Raw genomic sequence first — 19,079 nt, 5'->3', positions numbered from 1 at the left:
GTATCTACAGCAGTAAAGTAAAGTAAAGTAAAGTAATTACCGTAAAAGTTGTAATGGTCACTTAGTTGGTTGTATTACCTAATAGAGCATTCAGTACTTGTGAGATCAGGATATTGCTTAGGAAATTTAAGAGGCAGTTATAGAGGTAGGGAGGTAGATAAGTCGGAAATCATTCAATCACGTGAGTGTTTTTGACCGGTGTACTCTACTTTATTATTAATCACTTCCTATTGGCCGTTTATTAACTAGCAACAGACAGTTGCCGATCTATACTATACATGTGGGATGCGGAGTGGAATTACCATACTATTTTTGTAACATAAGTGTAAATGTGTGTGTCTCTAACTGGAGGCATTCTTTACATTTCTCTTATGTTGTAACTCATTCTTCTTAATCAACTTCTTTCTATCAGCACGAGATAAAGATCTAGGATCAATCAACTCATCTTCTGTATTCTTTACTTTATCTTCAACTTCAACTAACCATTGATTATCGAGTTCTTTATTCTTACCTTTATAACCCCATTTAGGAACCCATTGTCCAGTAGCTTCATCATATACCATCTTACCATCTTTAGTCTTGGCCTTAATACCCTTTCTAGCAGCAAATTGTTCCCATTTAGTAGGAGGTTTAGCCTTTGGAATAGGTTTTTCTCTTGGTAATTGTGTAATTGGTTCAGGTAACTGTATTAATGTCATAGTAGCATTTTGTCCAGTAGATGATACTTGACTGTCGGTAGTGGTCTTGACTGGTAATGATAAAATCTGATTAATTAATAATTGTACATTATCTCTTGTGGTGGCTGTCAAGTATGCTTCTCTTTCATTTTCATTCTTTAACTTACTATTGTCTAACGGATTAGGATCAAAAGTTGCTAAATTTCCCAAATCAAACGTGGTGGGTATTGGCTTGTCCACCGTGACGGATTTATACTCTTTTTCTTCTGACATTTGTCTTTATTAGTGGGGTTGTATACGACTACCTGTGTTAAGTATGGTAAATAATTTAGTGATGAGGTGAAAAAAAAAAATAGAGCAGCTTGGCAAAAATGTCGTGACACTTTTTTTTCTTTTCCAGCTTCTGTCTGTCGTGTGCGACATCCTTAACTATGGGAGCTCTGTATAGAACTCCGCCATATCCAAACACAGGCTAACGTCATTACCGTAATAGCACCACCGGCCATAACCACATGCTTCAAATTTTCATAGTCGGGTGTCTCTGGCTCCTTCTCTAATCCGGGGGTAGCCGAACTAGGCACTTTGGCGGCATCTACTAATTGAATGAATAGTTCATGAACCGATGATGACCAGGCCGATGAGATGTGAACGGGTGACCCTAAGTAAAGATCTCTCGTATAATTCTCCGGTTGGACATCTGCCCTCTGCTGCTGTTTATCAGAGTCAGCCTTAAGCGCTACGAACACACAGGGAATCTCATCAAGAGATCCAGCGTATTTCTCTCTTAAATCAATTAAGTACTGGAACGATTCCGGATCAGACGAGTCGTAACAGTAACACACAACATCACATTGATCCAATCTCTGTTTATTTTCAAGGATCGCCGGTTCGAGTTCTCCTAACTCTTCTAATATCAAATAACATTGCTTCCCTCCTCTCAATTCAATATCTTTTATACAGAGTCGAGGCTGAATAGTAGGAGAATATAATTCACTATAGGAGCCTCGGAGGAACAGTTCTAATAATGAACTCTTTCCTGATTTGGGAGCTCCTAGAACAAAGCAATTGAATACATTTCGATCCGTAACATTCTGTCTATAGAACTTACCTTGTCTTTGTCGTCTCTTACGAGGTTTTGTTATCTTTAGAGCCTTTATTGAAGTATCTTCATTAAATCCCAAATATGCCAAATAAACCAAGGTGGATTTATAATCCAAGAAAGTAGTTAAATTCCATTGAGCCAACCATCCTTGTAAGGATACATAACCTTCTTCATTACATACAATTGAAGATGGGAAATGAGATTCTTGCCATAACTTAGGAATTCCAGGAGTTGGACGAAATAAAGTACTCAACTCTTGTTCGTTTAAACCTCCATCATTATCTTTATCAAATTTAATGAATAAATCAACAAAGAATCGATAACCACTAGGACTTAATTCTACACTGGAATTCGGATTAACATCCAATTTGGGGAATAAGAACTTATCACTTAATGATAAGGAATTTGTATAATGAAAAGCTCGTAGTATACCCCAAGTAGTTTCATGACGACCGGTTTCAGCATATATTTTATTAAGTAATATGAATCCATCTTCTGATATACCTGAATCTTCATTATCATATAACTTTTGAGCTATAGCAACTTTTATACTAGTATATTCATCTTCAGTAGCCTCGATTCCGAAGCACTTTTTATGTAAATCAGACAATTCATTGAAATTCAAATATCCATCTTGATCCGTATCACATAGGAAGAAGACTCGTTTCAAAGCAGAAATTGCGGCTGGCTTTAAGTTACCTTCCTTTGAATCAAATATAGGAGAAATAGGATGAGTTACAGCTCGTTGACATAAATAAAATGCCTCCACCACATTAGAATTGGTCTTAGCACTACAACGAATACAAGCTTCAATCTCTTTAAATTCCTTAATTAACGGTACAAACTCATCAGAATTCTGAGTCTTTAAGGTGGATTTGCCAATTAGATCGGACTTATTGGCACAAAGAACTATGGGTAAATTAACTCCCATAGACCGAAACATGGGCATCCAATGTAAGGATATTCTTTCATAAGTATAATGATCGGAATATACAAGCCATATAACATCAGCACGTTTTAATTCCTTTTGTAGTAGAGTCATATCACTGGATACAGTATCTATAATCACTGTCTTATTAGGAATATACTTCAGGACAGCATACCTGTCCTTTCTGGACGAATTTCTTCGAGACTTCTTTATGGTACGAATCTTACCATTATCTATAGGATGCTCTTGGAAACTATTATCATAATCATCTCCAGATATGGTTATTGGCGGTAATACGTCCTGGATCGATGGGACAAACGTTTCATTTATGAGAGTAGCTATGAGAGATGACTTACCAACAGAGTCATCTCCACATACTACGACTCTTACATTAAGTTGGGACATTAAAATAGTGAATTGAGTAGTGGGATGTCCTATTATGACAGACTGCTATATGCCATATTGGACCAATTTGCGCTTTTTGCCAAACTGCAAATGAGAAGGGAAAAAAATATCATGAAAACTTTGATTTTGGTACGTACGAGTGGAAGAAGTAGTTCAAGCCGAACGATAGCCGACTCACGACATACGACATCACCGCTGCTTTATATCACATAACACATCCCCACCCGATGCTCAGAGCGTTCTTTACCAACCGAGCTGTGCTCAAGAACCCCGTGACCGTATTACTCCAAACACGATTCAAGTCCAAAACCAACCATTCCATAGCCAAACGTTTCATTAAGACAGGCACTGGGATTAAGAGGAAACAAGCCGGTAGAAACCATGGGAATGGAGGATTCAGTACCCGTTCCTTACAACACTTGGATAAGTTTGTGTCGGTGACCAATAAGGATAAACAGCTTAAGAAGGTGTCATTAAGCTTTTAGGTATATAGTTGTATTATGTTTACATGTAAATAGAGCATAAATAATAGACTTAGTTATGTATTATGTCTTATGTATTATTCAGTGTAGAATGACTATAAGCGTGCATCTATAAGTATATACATGTATTTTACTCTACTCTATATATATCTACTTAGTCAATTCAAACTCCTTCCATTCATGATCCACTTTCTTCAATTCCGAAGTGGGGAAGTAATGGTAGTTTGTTTTAAGTGAAATGGCCAATGGAACTTTATCAAATGACATTAATCTTAATTTGACATAGTTGCCATCAGGGATCTGTTTGACTACTTGTGTGAATGATTCAAGATCCTTTGTTTCATGATCATTGACATGAGTAATAAAACTATTGGTGGGGATCCCATACTGATGAGCAGGACCTCCAGCACTCTTTCGAGTCACATATACTTCCGATGGAAGATCAACCATTAATTGACGTACAGCAAAATGGGGAGATTGAAGTAAAGCTCCACTCCAATACACTACCCGAGAAGTATTTAAACTAGAAGTTTCAATGGTTTGGACAGCGATTTCTAATTCTTTCTTCTGTCTAATGATTCGGAAATTGGTCTTCTCTTCCGTATACATTGGCTTGAAATCTCTCATATTGGTAACAATATGATCATCAACTGTTAAGATGATATCACCAGTTTTCAATGGACTCCTGTCTTGATTTAAACGAGGAGCTGCAACTCTTTCTACCGATAAGAGTTTAATCTCTTCCAGACATGCATCTTCCAATTTCTTAATCCACAGATCAGGAACTCCTCTCGTTCTGGCTTGATAAATGGTTAAGGAATTGAATTCTGCCTCTAAGATTCTTAAATGTTGTGGAATAGTATTGGACTTGAGTGATTCTATAACTTGTTGTACATCTGTCACATCAAGTCCCATTCTATACATTCTATCATTGGTTTGTTCACAATTGGTTTCCCCTAAATAGGTTAACCAGAATGCTCGAACTGTCCCATCATCATCAGTTAAAATCCCGGTATCACATTCAAGAGTAATCTTACTATCTAATAAGATACATTCAAGATTAGTACCACGATATCTTGGAGATAATGAAGCAGCAGGTACATTTAATGAAGATACAGCACTGATTCTAACATCATCAGTAACTAATCGTAAATTATAATTATAACCAATAAAGAAAGATCTATCACCTCTCTTTAATGGTACATCACTGAATTTAGGAGATTGAACTTCAGCTAATACTAATGAAGGATCATATTTAACTATAGCATAATTTTGATTAGGATGAAGAAATACAACCTTACCAGGTACATCAATAGATTCAGCAAAGATAACAAAGATATCACACATATCATGAGGAACAAACCGTCTAGATACTAATACATATCCATTAGTAGCATCTACTATTACTCCATAACAAATCTCTTTACGATATGGATATGAATCAAGTGGAACTGGGGCCACCGTACGAACTTGAACAAATGATCTTACTAATGAAGAACATCCTTCTTTCCCAAACGGTACATCAACATATTTGGCATATTTAGGTTCAACTTTAGGAGGATCAAGTGGTTTATCTTGAAGATTAGTAAAGTCCCATATACCAGTAGTATCATTTCTTATAGCCAATCTAAAAGTTGAATCCCAATGTCTTTCAATATAAATAGTTTGTACATTTTCAGTATGAAGATCTGATACATGACGATAAGTTATTGGGACTCTCAGACGATCAGGGATTTGTTTCATTACTTCAATGAAAGCATCCAAATCAGGAGTTGGTTTATCATCGACTGTCTCCAATAACCAACCAGATCTTTCATACGATGCAAATTCAAATGAACCAGACGCATCATTAATGAATACTCCCTTGACAGGAATACAATAACATCTGGCTATTTGATAAGAGAGATTATTAAATGAAGCTCCAGCAATATCAACATATCTATCTGGAGTTATAGCATGTAAATCACCAATAGTTATACTTCTACTTATAACTTCTCCCCCTCTTTGAAGTATAAAAGTTAATGATTTACCAACACTTTGATCAAGAATCTCATCGACTTTAATAAATGTTGAAATGTCTTGACCATCAATAGAAATTAATGTATCACCTTCTTTAATTAATCCATCGGCTGGTCCTTCCGGTAATACTAATTCTGCTACTAATAATCCTATTTTACTAGGAAATAATTGTCTTGCTCTAGCCTCGGCTTCAGGGGTTAAACCTAAACGTCTACATTCATCAAACGGTTTTAATTGCCATTCAACTTGAATATCACCTCTTGTTATAGGTTCAGATTCTTGAATACACTTCAAGGCTCGTAATGGTCTATCTACTGGTAAAAAGAAATCAGTTGATGCTTCAGTGGATCCACCGGCTTGTAATGCTACTACCTCACCATCTTCATTAACGACTGGTGAACCAGAAGAACCTCCAGATGCTGAGGCTGCTGCTTGAATATATTCAGTATTAAAATCATTATAAGTTAAACTACCATAAGCAGGAGCATTTCTATCTAATCGAGATATAAATCCTGATAAAATAGATAATTTTTCTCCAGCATCATTACCAACAACTCTGATTTCTGTTCCAACTTTAGCAAGATCAGGCTTTAAATCTAAATGACTAAGTTGAAGATATTTAACTTTAGTTGGATCAAATTGTAAAAATCCAAAATCATGTACAGGATCTCTATAGATGGGAGTAACTGTAACTTCTTCATGATTATCAAATACTGCATAACCGGTAAATGGTCCTGGACCAACCACATGTCTATTAGTTAAAATTAATCCTTTAATTGAATCTACAACAAACCCTGTAGCTTCACTAACTAATGAAGTTTCAGTATCAAAATTACGTACATGAGTAAATTGAATTGATACTACCGCATTAACAACTTTTGTAATAGTATCTTGCCATTTATTATTATTGCTATTGGTAGACGGTGAAATATCAAAGATAGCCTGAGAAGAATCGGAATACTCTTCTTCTTCTTCACTATCACTATGGGTCTGGTAACTCCTCTTGGAGTACCCATTTAACGACACATCCGAGAGTCTTCTTTTATTACCAATACCGGACATCTACCGTAATGGTTAACTATGGAAAATAATAATATGTAATAGTATGAATATGGCTCTAGAATGGGCTATACTGATGGAAAATTGATGCTACAAACTGTACAGGGTAACTCGAGTCTCACACTACGGTTACAACACACTTCCTACTGCAAACCTCCAACTATACCCAAGCTGGTGTGTACTATCTTGTGTTAGTATTACGTCTATGAACTGTCTAAGATGTGAAAAAAAAAAAAAAAATAAAGAATAAAGAATAAAAAATAAAAAATAAAAATCCATTTTGGTATTGTGATCGATTCCGAACGTCCGGGTAAGTGGACCTCTTCAATCACTTAATGCCTTATTTGACCAAGTATTATAGTAAGATACTTGAGAATCAGACTCATAAAGTACATCGCCATGGATCATAAGTCCGAAGGATTCAAGAAGGTTCCATCCCGTACCGATTCGAGCCTTTTCTTCTGTAAATGATTGTAATTCTTCAATAGATTCTTTACCAAATAAGTATTTAAGCTCTAAATCCTTTATCCAAGATTCTTCTTTAATCCATGAACCAACTATATTACACCATAATTGTAAATTCCATTTTAGTAGTCCACCCTTTTGATATTGAAATAAATGATTTATAAATTCCAGATGTGTACCTATTTTAGAAGTTATTAATGTATGATTTATACGAATATAAGCAGCATGTACTATTCCACAGGCTAAAAGCCATTCACTTTTCTTTGCAAACTTATGTTTATGAACTAAGAATGTTTCGATCATTTTGGGTGATACATCGGCTGGAATATAGAAATTATTACAGAATGTTATAAAATCAACAATAGATACATGTTTCTTATCATATCGATAATTAGATGAAGGTTTGGGTGATGACTTGGAAGGTGATGCTTTAGAAGGTGAAGATTTGAAAGGTGAAGATTTGGAAGGTGAAGGCTTTGATTTCTTGGGATTGAAGATAGACTCGGAATCATTAATATTAGTCTTAGTGTTCTTTCCATTTAAACTATCATCAATTTCTTCTTCATCGTTCAATTGCCTTAATCTTTTTAAAGGTGATCCTGTCTGTTTGGAAGCACTCGGTACTCCCTTTGTAGGTGATCTTGTAGGAGTTGCTTTGGGAGTAGATGATTTCCGTTGGGGACTTGAATTCGGAGTTGAATTAGCAGATCTTATTAAACATTCACGGAAATCGTCCAATAATTTCGATGCCAATTTGGGTTGTAATGGGATCTTTTTTGCATCTGGTTCAGGCAAATTATATTTATCCTGTAACTCTTCAGCTGCCAAATATGCACATAGATGATATCTAGCTACGGCGGCATTATTTGGTAATACCGGTTTCTTATGAAGACTAGTTCGGTACAACGAGTCCACATACGAAACTAGTTTTGCTGGCAATTGTCCATGAAATGCAGGAATGATATCCTGAAGAGACTGTTTAAGTTGCGAACTCATGGGGTTAGTTAGGGTTAGTTACTATGGAGTTTTCACTATTGAAAAACACGTCTCTTATATTAGACAGTTGGGTTAGGTTATGTACAGGAAAAAGGATCGTGTCGTGTGATAACCTATTTCTGTGTAGTATGGATGATAGTTAATTTAGCTCAACCTTAGTGCCTAAACCAATTGGCTTAGTAAAGGTCAAATTTGGTCCAATACCTGAATGAATCCTCTGGGTCACTCTAGCCAGGTATCTTTACTTGTCTTTTCGTTAAGTCTGTTTCTTACTCTGTATGTTACTGTTGTACTTGGCTAATTTATAGGTACTGCAGTACTCCAAAAATTACTTGTGTATTTTAAAATAGCTAATAATAATAAAGGAGGGAAATTACCTGATACATATAGAAACAAGATGATCAGAATAATGATGAGGTATTACAAGAGGTAAATAATCCCCTATAACCTGTGTAGGGTATTGTAGTGCAGATGTAGTAAAGAGATCCTAGCACATGACCGCCAATTGCAATCTAAATAAGTTTAGTGGAACTGTGTATTGTAATATTCGACCATTTTATGGCAAATCTGCAAGAACTTGTATGCAATTATAACTGGCCTTGAATTATCTGATCATGAACTTTATTTATTCCTGAATAAGATTTTTCTACAAAGTTATCTTGATGGGTTCTAATAGGGTGTTCCCTTTGAATGTAATTGCTTCTGACTTCATAAAAGAAACAGAACAACTGAGTACTCAAAGAGTATGGGCTATTCCAATCCAATTGATAAATGTTGCAATTGGCTTTCCTTATAGATTTGTAAGAATCAAGCCCCTTACAAGGACCAAGTTCGAAATTGCTGAAGTCAATGATGAAAGTTGAAAGGTAGTCACTGATAACAGCACAGCTTTTGGGTGCCTTTAGTAATCTCTTTAATATATACGAAAATGATACAACAAAATGTTTTGCTAAATCATCGGTTAGTCCGAAAGTATAATAGTTATAGACAAGATCCTTGAAGTTCAATGGCTTAAGTAGCTCTGTATTTTTCAGCAGGCCAATGGCATATGATCTGAAATAGAAAAAGTCAAGATGAGTATTTCGGAATATACTTCTTTCCTCACCAAGAGCGTAAAACATCAAATGGCAAATAAGAAGGGGAAGTTGTAATAAATCATTGTCAACAATTGTCTGAATATCTCTTTGTCCCCCGCCAGTCAAATTAAGAAAGGATGAATGAACTAAAGAAAACACTTTTAATATTTGTTGTTTCAGTATCCTAATATTGGAAACCCCAAGCATACGGGGCTTTGAAAAAGGATAAAATAACCCTGAAGGATAAGCTGATAGTGATGGGATCTTAAGATAATGGTGAATAGATAATCTAGCTTTGCTAGAATCACTTAGATCATTAGCTTCAAGTTCTTTGATTCTTGGAGATTGTAAGCTTAAATGAAGTGAAAATTTGATATATGCAACTAGAAACTTATCATCATAAATATGATTTATATCATTTAAGTATCTTTCAAACCATACGATAAATTGAGATACAAAATTGCGTAGACCTTCTGTAGTTTCAAATTCAAGTACAGTAAACAAATGGAAATTATGCAATCTAAGAAGGATTCTTAACAATACTTTCTTGTCATTTAACCAGCAGAACTCTTTTGTAAACTCAAAATTGTTTAAAAAGCAGCCCATTTCATCATCGTTAGCTTTTAACAAATACATTTCAAGCTGTTGTTTTAATAATCTGTAATGTCTAACACCATTATCGCTGATTTCGAAAGGCTGGACAAAATCGTCCACCTCGGAAAGAGCCAGAATTGCTGCATCAAAGTTGATGATTTGATCAAGGGTCATCTTAGATAATGATTTTCTTGAAGATTCTCAAGAACTTAAAGATATTTTAAATTTAGGAAAGCTACAAGTCATTGCTGCGAAAAATATAAGCGGAATTGAATTTATGTTACGCAAACCTGCGCGCACGCCTTGGATCAGGTGATACGTGCGGGTAACAATTTCCTTTTTTTCTCACTGAATATTTGAACCAACCAAAACGGTACAATTGGTGCTTAGCGACATCACAGTAAAGGCAGCAAGATAAGTTGTTACTGTTATTATTTACCTGCTCATATACATAAAGAATTTATGATGTTGTCTAGAGTATCATTCAGAAGCGTACCTACTATAAGTGGAGTTCGTTTACTTTCAACTAGTAGAATCGCCTTAAATTCTAATACAGTATCAGAAGTTAGTGCTCCAGGTGGTAAAGAAATTGTATCAGGAGCTCCAAAAGATTTAGTTACAAGTCGTGTTGTTAGAATTTACCAAGAGGCTAAAGCTGCCACCCAATCTGGTCATCATAATGGAACTCGTTGGAAGTTAGATTGGGATGTATTGGGTAAAGGTAATCGTTGGGAAAATGATTTAATTGGATTCCAAGGTTCTTCTGATTATATGCAAGGAACTATCATGCAATTTGATACTAAAGAAGCTGCCATTAAATTTGCTCAAAATCAAGGTTGGGATCATTACATTCAAGAGCCAAAAAAGAGACATTTTAGAAAAAAGGATTACTCTGCCAATTTCTACCATTCTTCTGGTCCATTGAAGCACATTAGAACCAAGTAAGCTTACTCTATTCTATTTATTCTAGACTGTATTCTGAAAATGAATGCACAGACTTGATTGCATAAAAAGGTAATGTATTACATTATATTGTCAATACAATACAATCCATCATATCACAACACACAATACACTATATACAACATAGATATCTCATTGATTCGGTGACTATCAAAACACCTCCAACGATCCATCCTTTATTTCTTTACTTGCATATTTAGCCCTTCGTTTAGTACTGGTAGTAGTACTACTACTGTTTTATTATTATAGTACAATATATTATATTATTTGAATATCTAGTAAATACAGCAAGTTGTACTCCTTTCCTATAGGACTCTCAACTAACAACCATAACTCTCTGATATAAACTGATATCTCATATGACCATATTAGTTCAGAAGTGACTATCAGTACTATTACGGATTCACTATATACTAACTTCGATATTAGGCACCTGCGCACGACTCGACATCTCAAAAGAAAATCTCTGCCTCATTGAATTTTTCACTATATAGAAAAGTTAGTATAGATAACAATCAGATCTTATTCAATTGCACAGTTCATTATCATGGCTTCTGATTCAGCAACTGATAAGGCTACATTGCCATTTACCGAACAACACTACTTTTCATCATATGACCATTTTGGTATTCATGAAGAAATGTTAAAAGATACTACTCGTACTTTAAGTTATAGATCAGCCATGTATAAGAATAAAGATTTATTTAAAGATAAAATTGTATTGGATGTTGGATGTGGTACTGGTATTCTTTCTATGTTTGCTGCTAAAGCAGGTGCCAAACATGTTTATTCAGTAGATATGTCTAATATTATTGAAAAGGCTAAAGAAATTGTATCATTAAATGGATTTGAAGATAAGATAACTCTTATTCAAGGAAAATTAGAAGATATTACATTACCAGTTGATACAGTTGATATTATTGTTTCTGAATGGATGGGATACTTCCTTTTATATGAATCTATGTTAGATACTGTATTATATGCTAGAGATAAATATTTAGTTGAAGGTGGTCTTATTCTTCCAGATAAATGTAATATGTATATTGCTGGTATTGAAGATGGTCAATATAAAGGTGAAAAAATTCATTTTTGGGAAGATGTTTATGGATTTGATTATTCTCCATTTATTGATGTTGCTATGGCTGAACCATTAGTTGATACTGTTGAAAATAATTCTTTAATTACTACTCCATATAAATTCTTTGAATTTGATATTAATACAGTTACTAAGGAACAATTAGCTTTCCATTCCAAATTCGAATTAGAAGCCATTGATAATGATTTATGTCATGCCTATATTGTTTATTGGGATGCTATTTTCCCTGGGAAGGAAACTGTTACTTTACCTACTGGTCCAATGAATAATTATACTCATTGGAAACAAACTGTATTCTATATGGATCATGTATTAGATCTTAAAAAGGGTGATAAAATCCAAGGTAGCATTGCTTCAAGACCTAATTCTCATAATCCAAGAGAATTAGATATTGAAATCGAATGGAATTTAGAAACTACCAGTAAGGATAAATCAAGAGATAAAACTGGTAAATATAACTATTTCATGCGTTAGTGTATATTAGTGTACATATATTTTTAACTACTTAGCATTTAGCATCTATTGCATATACAGTCCTCTTCTATTCTTGTATTAATATTAAGTACTACTATTGTTTTATGAATTCTATGCGATATATATATCTTTTTTTTTTGAAGGCAATCAAAACCAGGCCAATTGTAAGCAGCAATATAACCATATGTTCAGATCATTGGCTCGTAACTTATCTACTACACGTATACTACGAACCATGTCTAAAACCGAAGAAGAATGGAGAGCTGTATTATCCCCTCAACAATTTAGAGTTTTGAGAGAGCAAGGCACTGAAGCTCCATATACTGGAGAATATACTGATACCCCAGCAAGTTCAATAGGATTCTACGAATGTGTAGGATGTCAACAACCATTATATAAGGCAGATACGAAATTTAAAGCTCATTGTGGATGGCCAGCATTCTATGAAGCATTGCCTGGAGCTATCACTACCCATAAGGATATAACTCATGGAATGGTAAGAGAAGAGATGAGATGTTCCAATTGCGGAGGACATTTGGGTCATATATTCAGAGGTGAAGGATACAAAACTCCTACAGATGCAAGACATTGTGTGAACAGTATATGTCTTAAGTTTAATTCTGAAGATAAGGCATAATATTTGAATTTGTTAGAGAGAGGGAGAATGGGCGTTTGATGGAAACTATATAGAGACATATTTAAATAACATAAGGAATATAAATTGCTCTTTTCAATTTCTTATATTCATCACCAAAAGTCTTTAAATATCTCTTATGCTTCTTAACTGCCCATAAGAACATTTGACCGGAAGAGATAGCTAAGAATAACCAAGCACTCCAATTACCAACTAAAATGGCATAAGCTAACCAAGATAATGACTCAAAAGTATAGTTAGGACAAGAAATAAGATCAAAACCGTATCCATAAGGAATGACATATCTTTTACTATCTTCATTTCTCAAGTTTGCTAAGATAGAATGAGTTTTGAAGTTAGAGGCTTCAGCAAATACAAACACAGCAGTAATCAAGTATATTAATGACGATGGCAAATCATTAACATAAAAAATGTATTTACCCCATGTCGATTCAGAAGTAAGTGCAGTAGCACCATAAATAAAGTAGGAAATATTGAAACCTGATAATAACCAATAATGAGAAGAATTCTTAAATAAGTTGAAAAGTGGCATAGTATCATTGGAGAATTTATGAACAAAGAATGATTCATATTCACGTTTGAGGAAATGTCCAATAACAAAATAGAAAGCAAAAGTTTGAGTCTCAGTATAAGTACCATCATTATAATACCAATAGATTAAAGGATGAATCAATAATGGACCCAAATATTCGAGTTTAAAGACAGTTCTCCATGATAATTGAGGACCCAAATCTTTAATTGATAATTCAAGAGTTTTCAATTCAGAAGCAATACCATTTTGAGCAAATGTCTTAGATACATCCAATGGCTTATTCTTTTGAGTAGTTGTATCATAATGAGTAAGTCTAATTCTGTGAGGGTCGATATTGTTGGATTCTTTGATTAAAGCAATTAATTCACTTACTTTGGAGTCGATAGTCAATTCGTCAGTAGAGAGACTCTTTAAGCTCTTGGAGCGAGATTTTACATTAATTGATACCATTTTAACTACAGTAATGTTGAACTACAAGAAGGATTCATTTACAATTTAACTATTTATACTTAGGCATATGCTTTTTTTTTACATCCATGCAGCCTTACCCAACAGCAACCAAAATGACTGGCTTAAATGGTTGCTTTTAATATTTTGATACATCATTCCTAGAAATATCCATAGGATGTGTTCAGAATTGTACTATTGCCATATTTTTGTTGATACTAGTATATCAGGCACATCTAGGAATCTGTACCGTGATCATAGTGTAGAGAAATGTCCAGGGTAGACTAAGAAGGTATTCTCGTTACCCGGACTAACAATTTTTTTGCAACTTGATTTAGAATTTGTACGGATATATTTCTGTTATTGTTACACCTCTCTTAACAAACTATAGTTTTAATAATGTTGAAATCATTCGTATTCTTGGCCATAAGACACTTTTGAAAAAGGACATGAAAATTGTTGATATTATTATAATGATAGTAAGGAATTACAATAGAGTGATATATTTGTAAAACTTAAGCATATTCGGAAAATTGTATATTGGAGACTAGCTCTATTATAAGAATAAATGGAAATAAGATACAAAGAAGGAAGAACTAGCAAAAGCAATAAAATAATAATAATAATAATAATATTAAGAGAAGTATAAGGTATAAAGAATAGTTTTTAGTACTAAGCAATCCAGTACCAGACTCTTTCAATAAAGTTCTTTGGAATTGGATCTGGTTCATTAGCATCCTCTTCTTCAATCAAGTCCAAGCCATCAATGACATCAACTTTATCCATTGGTCTTAACCAATATGTCACACCATTGACATAATAATCATAAGCTCTATGTCCAAAATAAAGAGCTGCGATGATAGGTAATGTAATATAAGCAGCGATGAAATCAGCAGCGTTAAAGGCAAAGAATACACCATAACCATTGGTGATTGTGATGAGGGAAATAAAAATGATGACATAGTAAGCACCAAATGGTTGGGCAAATGTCTTGAATGTGACTCTATCTTCTAATTCATAAAATTTAATGGCTTTTCTCCATCTCAAGTAAGCAAACGCAACAAGTACCCAAGAAAGGAAACCTGAGATAGTTGTAATATTCATGAACCAGTTGAAGACATTCTCAGCACCAGAAGAAACATTAAGGTATGCTAAACAACCAATAGCAGCTGATATGGCAACACAGAAGTATGGAACACCAAAACGGTTAACTTTGGTAAAGATTTTTGGAGCTAATCCACGAAGAGCAATGGAATATAAAGCACGCGAAGCTGAATATAAGAATGAGTTACCTGCAGATGCAGCAGAAGTTAAAATAGTAGCATTAATGATGTGGTTCAACACGGGGATACCTGCATTTTGAATACCAATGACAAATGGAGAAGCTGCAGCATCAGATGATTTAGCATTTAATAAACTGGGATCTTTAGAACTAACAATGACACTGATAACTAATGTACCAAGAATATAAAAAAATGCTAATCTGTAAATAAAACGATTAGCAGCCTTTGGAATATTTCTTCTTGGCTTTTTACATTCCCCACCAGTAGTAGCAATTAATTCTGGAGAACAAATGAATGCAAACCCAGATTTGACAATAGCTGTCCATAAACCAAGAAATCTACCTGTACCACCTTTAGCCAAATGTTCAATAAATGCATCTTGCTTCCAATATCTGAAACCTAATCTGTCATGATTTGGACCACCACCAAAGAAGAGTACAATACCCAAAATAATTAAACCACTAAGAGTGATTAACTTGATAGAAGCAAACCAAAATTCAGCTTCTCCAAAATATTTGACAGAGCTCATGTTCAAAGCAATAAGAATAGCGAGGAAAATTGTGATCCATACAGCAACGTTAACACTAGTAGTCCAATATTGAACGACAATAGCTGCAGCCGTAACCTCAGCTGCAATTAAAATAGAAAATGCATACCAATAATTGTATCCGATAGCGAACCCAAAAGAAGACGAAAGATAATCGTTAACGTATGATTGGGCCCCATTACCAGGTAACGGCAAAAATGTAGTCATTTCCCCTAACATATTCATGACAAAATAGACAATAGAAGACATAAACGTATAACTAAGGACAAGCGAAGCTGGTCCACAAGTACTTAAAGCTCCACCTGATCCAACAAAAAGACCAGTACCAATAGCACCACCAAGAGCTAACAATTGGGCTTGTCTAGATTTTAAACCTCTTTCTAACTCATATTCTTGAAAAGTTTCAAAAGAATCTGATTGGGAGGTCTTTGGTGAAAGTAGTTTTCCAGTCTTTTCATCGACGCTGACAATTCTTGAATGTGATATACTAAGATCTGGATAAGCTGAGTCAGGTCTATAGATACTATGCCTCGAGCCTTGAGACTTTACTGTCGTAAGATCTTTCATTTTGATTTGCTATTCAATAAGCAAAAGCAAAAACAAAAACAAATATAAATAACTAAATGTAATTAAATAAGCATCATAATTCAATAAGAGCAAATGCGGAGGGTATATAAGGCTTTATATACAATTCATTTATATAAAATTTGAAAATTTAGCTTAAACAATAAAATAGTACAAATAGAGAGTAAGTGGTAGGTTGCAGAGAAAATAAGAAGACTAATTATTATTGGAGAAAAATTGGGGTCAAAGATTACGTCGGTTCTGTTTCCAATATTTGAAACATAATGCAATTATTAGTTTAAGCATACAAATAGAGTAAAGTAATATGAAGCCTGTTTACTTTTGCAATAGTCGATGTCTTATCATTTACTCCGTAAGAATAAAAAAAATTAAATAATAAAAAAAAAAAAAAAAAAGAAACAATTAATCAATATATTACCTGATAGGGACAAACGTTTAAATTTAGTGGGGTATCTAAGATTACGGTCTCTGATATAATCAGCACTGTGTATCTAGTCAGCGTACATGAAAGTAGCACAAGATAACCATACATTAGGATCCCATTTGTAAATGCACTATGATTTGTAATTAGCTCATAAATTGTCTTGTTGCCAAAATGCTAATAAAACAAAAAAAAATTAAAAAATTAAAATAACGCCGTGAACTGGGGCTTATATGTCGGATGTAGTAAGAAAAATTAAAAAATCACTTTATAATATCAAATGTCGCTTTGTATTAATGTCACTCTTCAGGCATAGGTTATGATAATACTATAACTTTAAAAATTAGGTTTATTGGTTTAATTATAAATCCAAGCTAACGACAAGGTATCGTTTAAATGACGAAATATATGAACTTTCAGAGCATGTTTGGCTATAGTATTAGTAGAATAATAAACCTATTATGTATATGAAAAGAATAGATCACCATAATAAATAATCTGGAAGACCCTGTTCAGGAGATACAGCAGTGCTAGACCGGAGACAGTGTAAGCCACTAAACCGTCAAACATATTTTGCGACATTCCTTTCGATATAAAAACGCCGAGCATTAAAAAGAAACTGAGTAAAAATGCGCTGCGCTACTTGCCCAGAACTTTTGTATAGATTTAGCGAGGCATTTTTTCAAAGTAGTGTATGTGACTTATTAGTTTTTAAACACGGTAAACCTCAGCGACACCTGCTGTGGATCAGAGAAATTGTTCTTATAGTTGGCGCATACAGTAACCTAATTAGTATCTGCAATAGAACCAAGATAAGATACGCATCACAACATAAGGTATTGTCTCAATAGTAAAATGTAGATCATAATAGATATGAGTAGATCATGATAGATACGAGTTTACAGTTGTTGACTCTCAGCTTTAGTCGGAAGTGACTCGAGTCAATATTATCTGAAGGTTAATTATTACAGTAATATATAACACAATGGCGACACGAAAATTGGTTTAATTGCAATCCCTACGTGAAACAGCCCCCTGAACTCTCTTTTTGGCAAATCTCGTTATACTGTGCATTCTTATTTGTAGCAGCCCCACCTAAACCATCCTCATCACTAGATTTGAACCCCACCTATGTGCAAATCTCTTCTCTTTGAGGTATGATCTAAGCGATACACGGCGTTCATTTTACTCGATCATTTACGAATTTTTATTTTCTAATTGTATTTCTATGCTTCTGTTTTACTCCGCAACTTTTTCTACTCATGCATAACAACTTAATCATGATCATAATCTTATTTGTTAGAGGACTATTTCATAACTAATAAAAATGACTAAAAGAAGTAAAAAAAAAACAAAAAAAGTAATGCAAAAGAATACTGATGTGAATGTACTCGTAACCCTATAAGAACAGTCGTGACTTGTTATATTCACTACAATTAAAACCCATTAATCATAAAAAAAGAAAGTGACATCATTACATGCTATATTTACTTCTTTTTAGCAAATAAAGGTTCTCCGATATTCTTTCCTCTTAATTTTACTCCTAAGGCTCTTTCCAATTTACCTAATAATTGTTGATTTGGTACTGCCCTACCAGCTTCATAATCATTAATAACATTTGGTTTTTCATTTACCTTAGTGGCTAAATCCTTTTGAGTAAATTTCTTTTCTTGTCTAGCCTGTTGAATTGCTTTACCAACACTTACATCAACCTTTTTAACACTAACAACATCATCAATATCATCTAACTTAGTTAATCTTTGACCTTCTGGATTGGATCTGGTGTTGGCACTACCATATTTCTTTTCTGTACCAACAACAGCTCCAGCTCTTCTAGCAGCATTTAATTGTGAAGAAGTCTTAGCCACTGTTTCTCTTGGACCACCTCCACCAATTCTGGCTTTAGATCCAATAATAGTAACTGAGTCCCAATCTGAGTTTGACATTTCGAGTATTTATGTTCTGATTAAATAACAAAAGAGTATAGGTTTAAAGTCTATAGATAATTCTATACAGTTTATCTGGATCTATGACTGATGATTCATACTTGAAAATTCAGGTTGACAAAATTTTGTCTGGCAACGCCACACGACCTTCGAAGCTTCTAAAGTGTTCTGCGAGTGCGTGCTCAAAGTCACGCGATCAAAAGATCCCCATCATAATGTAATCAATACATAAGAATAGATACAAAGTAATGGATTTGGCAACTACTATGAGTATTGCAAATTGTGTTATTTGACTAGTAGTCACATACTTCTTAAGCAAAAAAAAAC

General features: G+C 34.2%; 12 protein-coding genes across 12 annotated transcripts; 4 read left to right on the top strand and 8 right to left on the bottom strand. All coding sequences in view use genetic code 12, as the record gives it.

The window, feature by feature from the left end:
• Positions 1-341: 341 nt before the first annotated feature.
• On the bottom strand, positions 342-950 carry RRS1 (Rrs1p; the record flags this gene model as incomplete). Its single annotated transcript, XM_064885499.1, has 1 exon — positions 342-950. The coding sequence occupies one exon, from the start codon at positions 948-950 to the stop codon at positions 342-344; it is 609 nt and encodes a 202-aa protein (XP_064737448.1).
• A 152-nt stretch (positions 951-1,102) lies between these two features.
• On the bottom strand, positions 1,103-3,112 carry RJT21DRAFT_87471 (ERMES complex Ca(2+)-binding regulatory GTPase; the record flags this gene model as incomplete). The annotated part of the gene is made up of 1 exon (XM_064885524.1): positions 1,103-3,112. The coding sequence occupies one exon, from the start codon at positions 3,110-3,112 to the stop codon at positions 1,103-1,105; it is 2,010 nt and encodes a 669-aa protein (XP_064737447.1).
• Positions 3,113-3,233: 121 nt separating this feature from the next.
• On the top strand, positions 3,234-3,671 carry RJT21DRAFT_48075 (uncharacterized protein). The gene has a single exon (XM_064884745.1). The coding sequence runs from the start codon at positions 3,340-3,342 to the stop codon at positions 3,595-3,597; it is 258 nt and encodes an 85-aa protein (XP_064737446.1). The 5' UTR covers positions 3,234-3,339; the 3' UTR covers positions 3,598-3,671.
• Positions 3,652-6,883, bottom strand: NMA111 (Nma111p). Its single transcript, XM_064882257.1, has one exon. The coding sequence runs from the start codon at positions 6,673-6,675 to the stop codon at positions 3,745-3,747; it is 2,931 nt and encodes a 976-aa protein (XP_064737445.1). The 5' UTR covers positions 6,676-6,883; the 3' UTR covers positions 3,652-3,744.
• On the bottom strand, positions 6,872-8,147 carry RJT21DRAFT_121954 (origin recognition complex subunit 6). Its single transcript, XM_064882256.1, has one exon. The coding sequence runs from the start codon at positions 8,131-8,133 to the stop codon at positions 6,997-6,999; it is 1,137 nt and encodes a 378-aa protein (XP_064737444.1). The 5' UTR covers positions 8,134-8,147; the 3' UTR covers positions 6,872-6,996.
• A 165-nt stretch (positions 8,148-8,312) lies between these two features.
• Positions 8,313-10,180, bottom strand: RJT21DRAFT_121953 (uncharacterized protein). Its single transcript, XM_064882255.1, has one exon. The coding sequence runs from the start codon at positions 9,975-9,977 to the stop codon at positions 8,721-8,723; it is 1,257 nt and encodes a 418-aa protein (XP_064737443.1). The 5' UTR covers positions 9,978-10,180; the 3' UTR covers positions 8,313-8,720.
• Positions 10,181-10,197: 17 nt separating this feature from the next.
• On the top strand, positions 10,198-11,075 carry RJT21DRAFT_48057 (uncharacterized protein). The gene has a single exon (XM_064884743.1). The coding sequence runs from the start codon at positions 10,266-10,268 to the stop codon at positions 10,746-10,748; it is 483 nt and encodes a 160-aa protein (XP_064737442.1). The 5' UTR covers positions 10,198-10,265; the 3' UTR covers positions 10,749-11,075.
• Position 11,076: 1 nt separating this feature from the next.
• Positions 11,077-12,467, top strand: HMT1 (protein-arginine omega-N methyltransferase). Its single transcript, XM_064884742.1, has one exon. The coding sequence runs from the start codon at positions 11,314-11,316 to the stop codon at positions 12,334-12,336; it is 1,023 nt and encodes a 340-aa protein (XP_064737441.1). The 5' UTR covers positions 11,077-11,313; the 3' UTR covers positions 12,337-12,467.
• On the top strand, positions 12,466-13,058 carry RJT21DRAFT_121951 (peptide-methionine (R)-S-oxide reductase). Its single transcript, XM_064882254.1, has one exon. The coding sequence runs from the start codon at positions 12,521-12,523 to the stop codon at positions 12,971-12,973; it is 453 nt and encodes a 150-aa protein (XP_064737440.1). The 5' UTR covers positions 12,466-12,520; the 3' UTR covers positions 12,974-13,058.
• Positions 13,035-14,037, bottom strand: RJT21DRAFT_127822 (trans-2-enoyl-CoA reductase (NADPH); the record flags this gene model as incomplete). The annotated part of the gene is made up of 1 exon (XM_064882901.1): positions 13,035-14,037. Exon 1 carries the CDS (start codon positions 13,971-13,973, stop codon positions 13,035-13,037), a length of 939 nt encoding a protein of 312 aa, XP_064737439.1. The 5' UTR covers positions 13,974-14,037.
• Positions 14,038-14,520: 483 nt separating this feature from the next.
• Positions 14,521-16,717, bottom strand: RJT21DRAFT_121949 (proline specific permease). Its single transcript, XM_064882253.1, has one exon. It carries the CDS (start codon positions 16,365-16,367, stop codon positions 14,643-14,645), a length of 1,725 nt encoding a protein of 574 aa, XP_064737438.1. The 5' UTR covers positions 16,368-16,717; the 3' UTR covers positions 14,521-14,642.
• Positions 16,718-18,293: 1,576 nt separating this feature from the next.
• On the bottom strand, positions 18,294-18,752 carry MBF1 (Mbf1p; the record flags this gene model as incomplete). Its single annotated transcript, XM_064885493.1, has 1 exon — positions 18,294-18,752. One exon carries the CDS (start codon positions 18,750-18,752, stop codon positions 18,294-18,296), a length of 459 nt encoding a protein of 152 aa, XP_064737437.1.
• Positions 18,753-19,079: the final 327 nt, after the last annotated feature.

Source organism: Scheffersomyces amazonensis (genome assembly GCF_036850825.1).
Source record: "Scheffersomyces amazonensis strain UFMG-HMD-26.3 chromosome Unknown RJT21scaffold_5, whole genome shotgun sequence".
NCBI classification, from domain to species: Eukaryota; Fungi; Ascomycota; class Pichiomycetes; order Serinales; family Debaryomycetaceae; genus Scheffersomyces; species Scheffersomyces amazonensis.
This window is presented reverse-complemented; position numbering and strand designations above follow the sequence as displayed.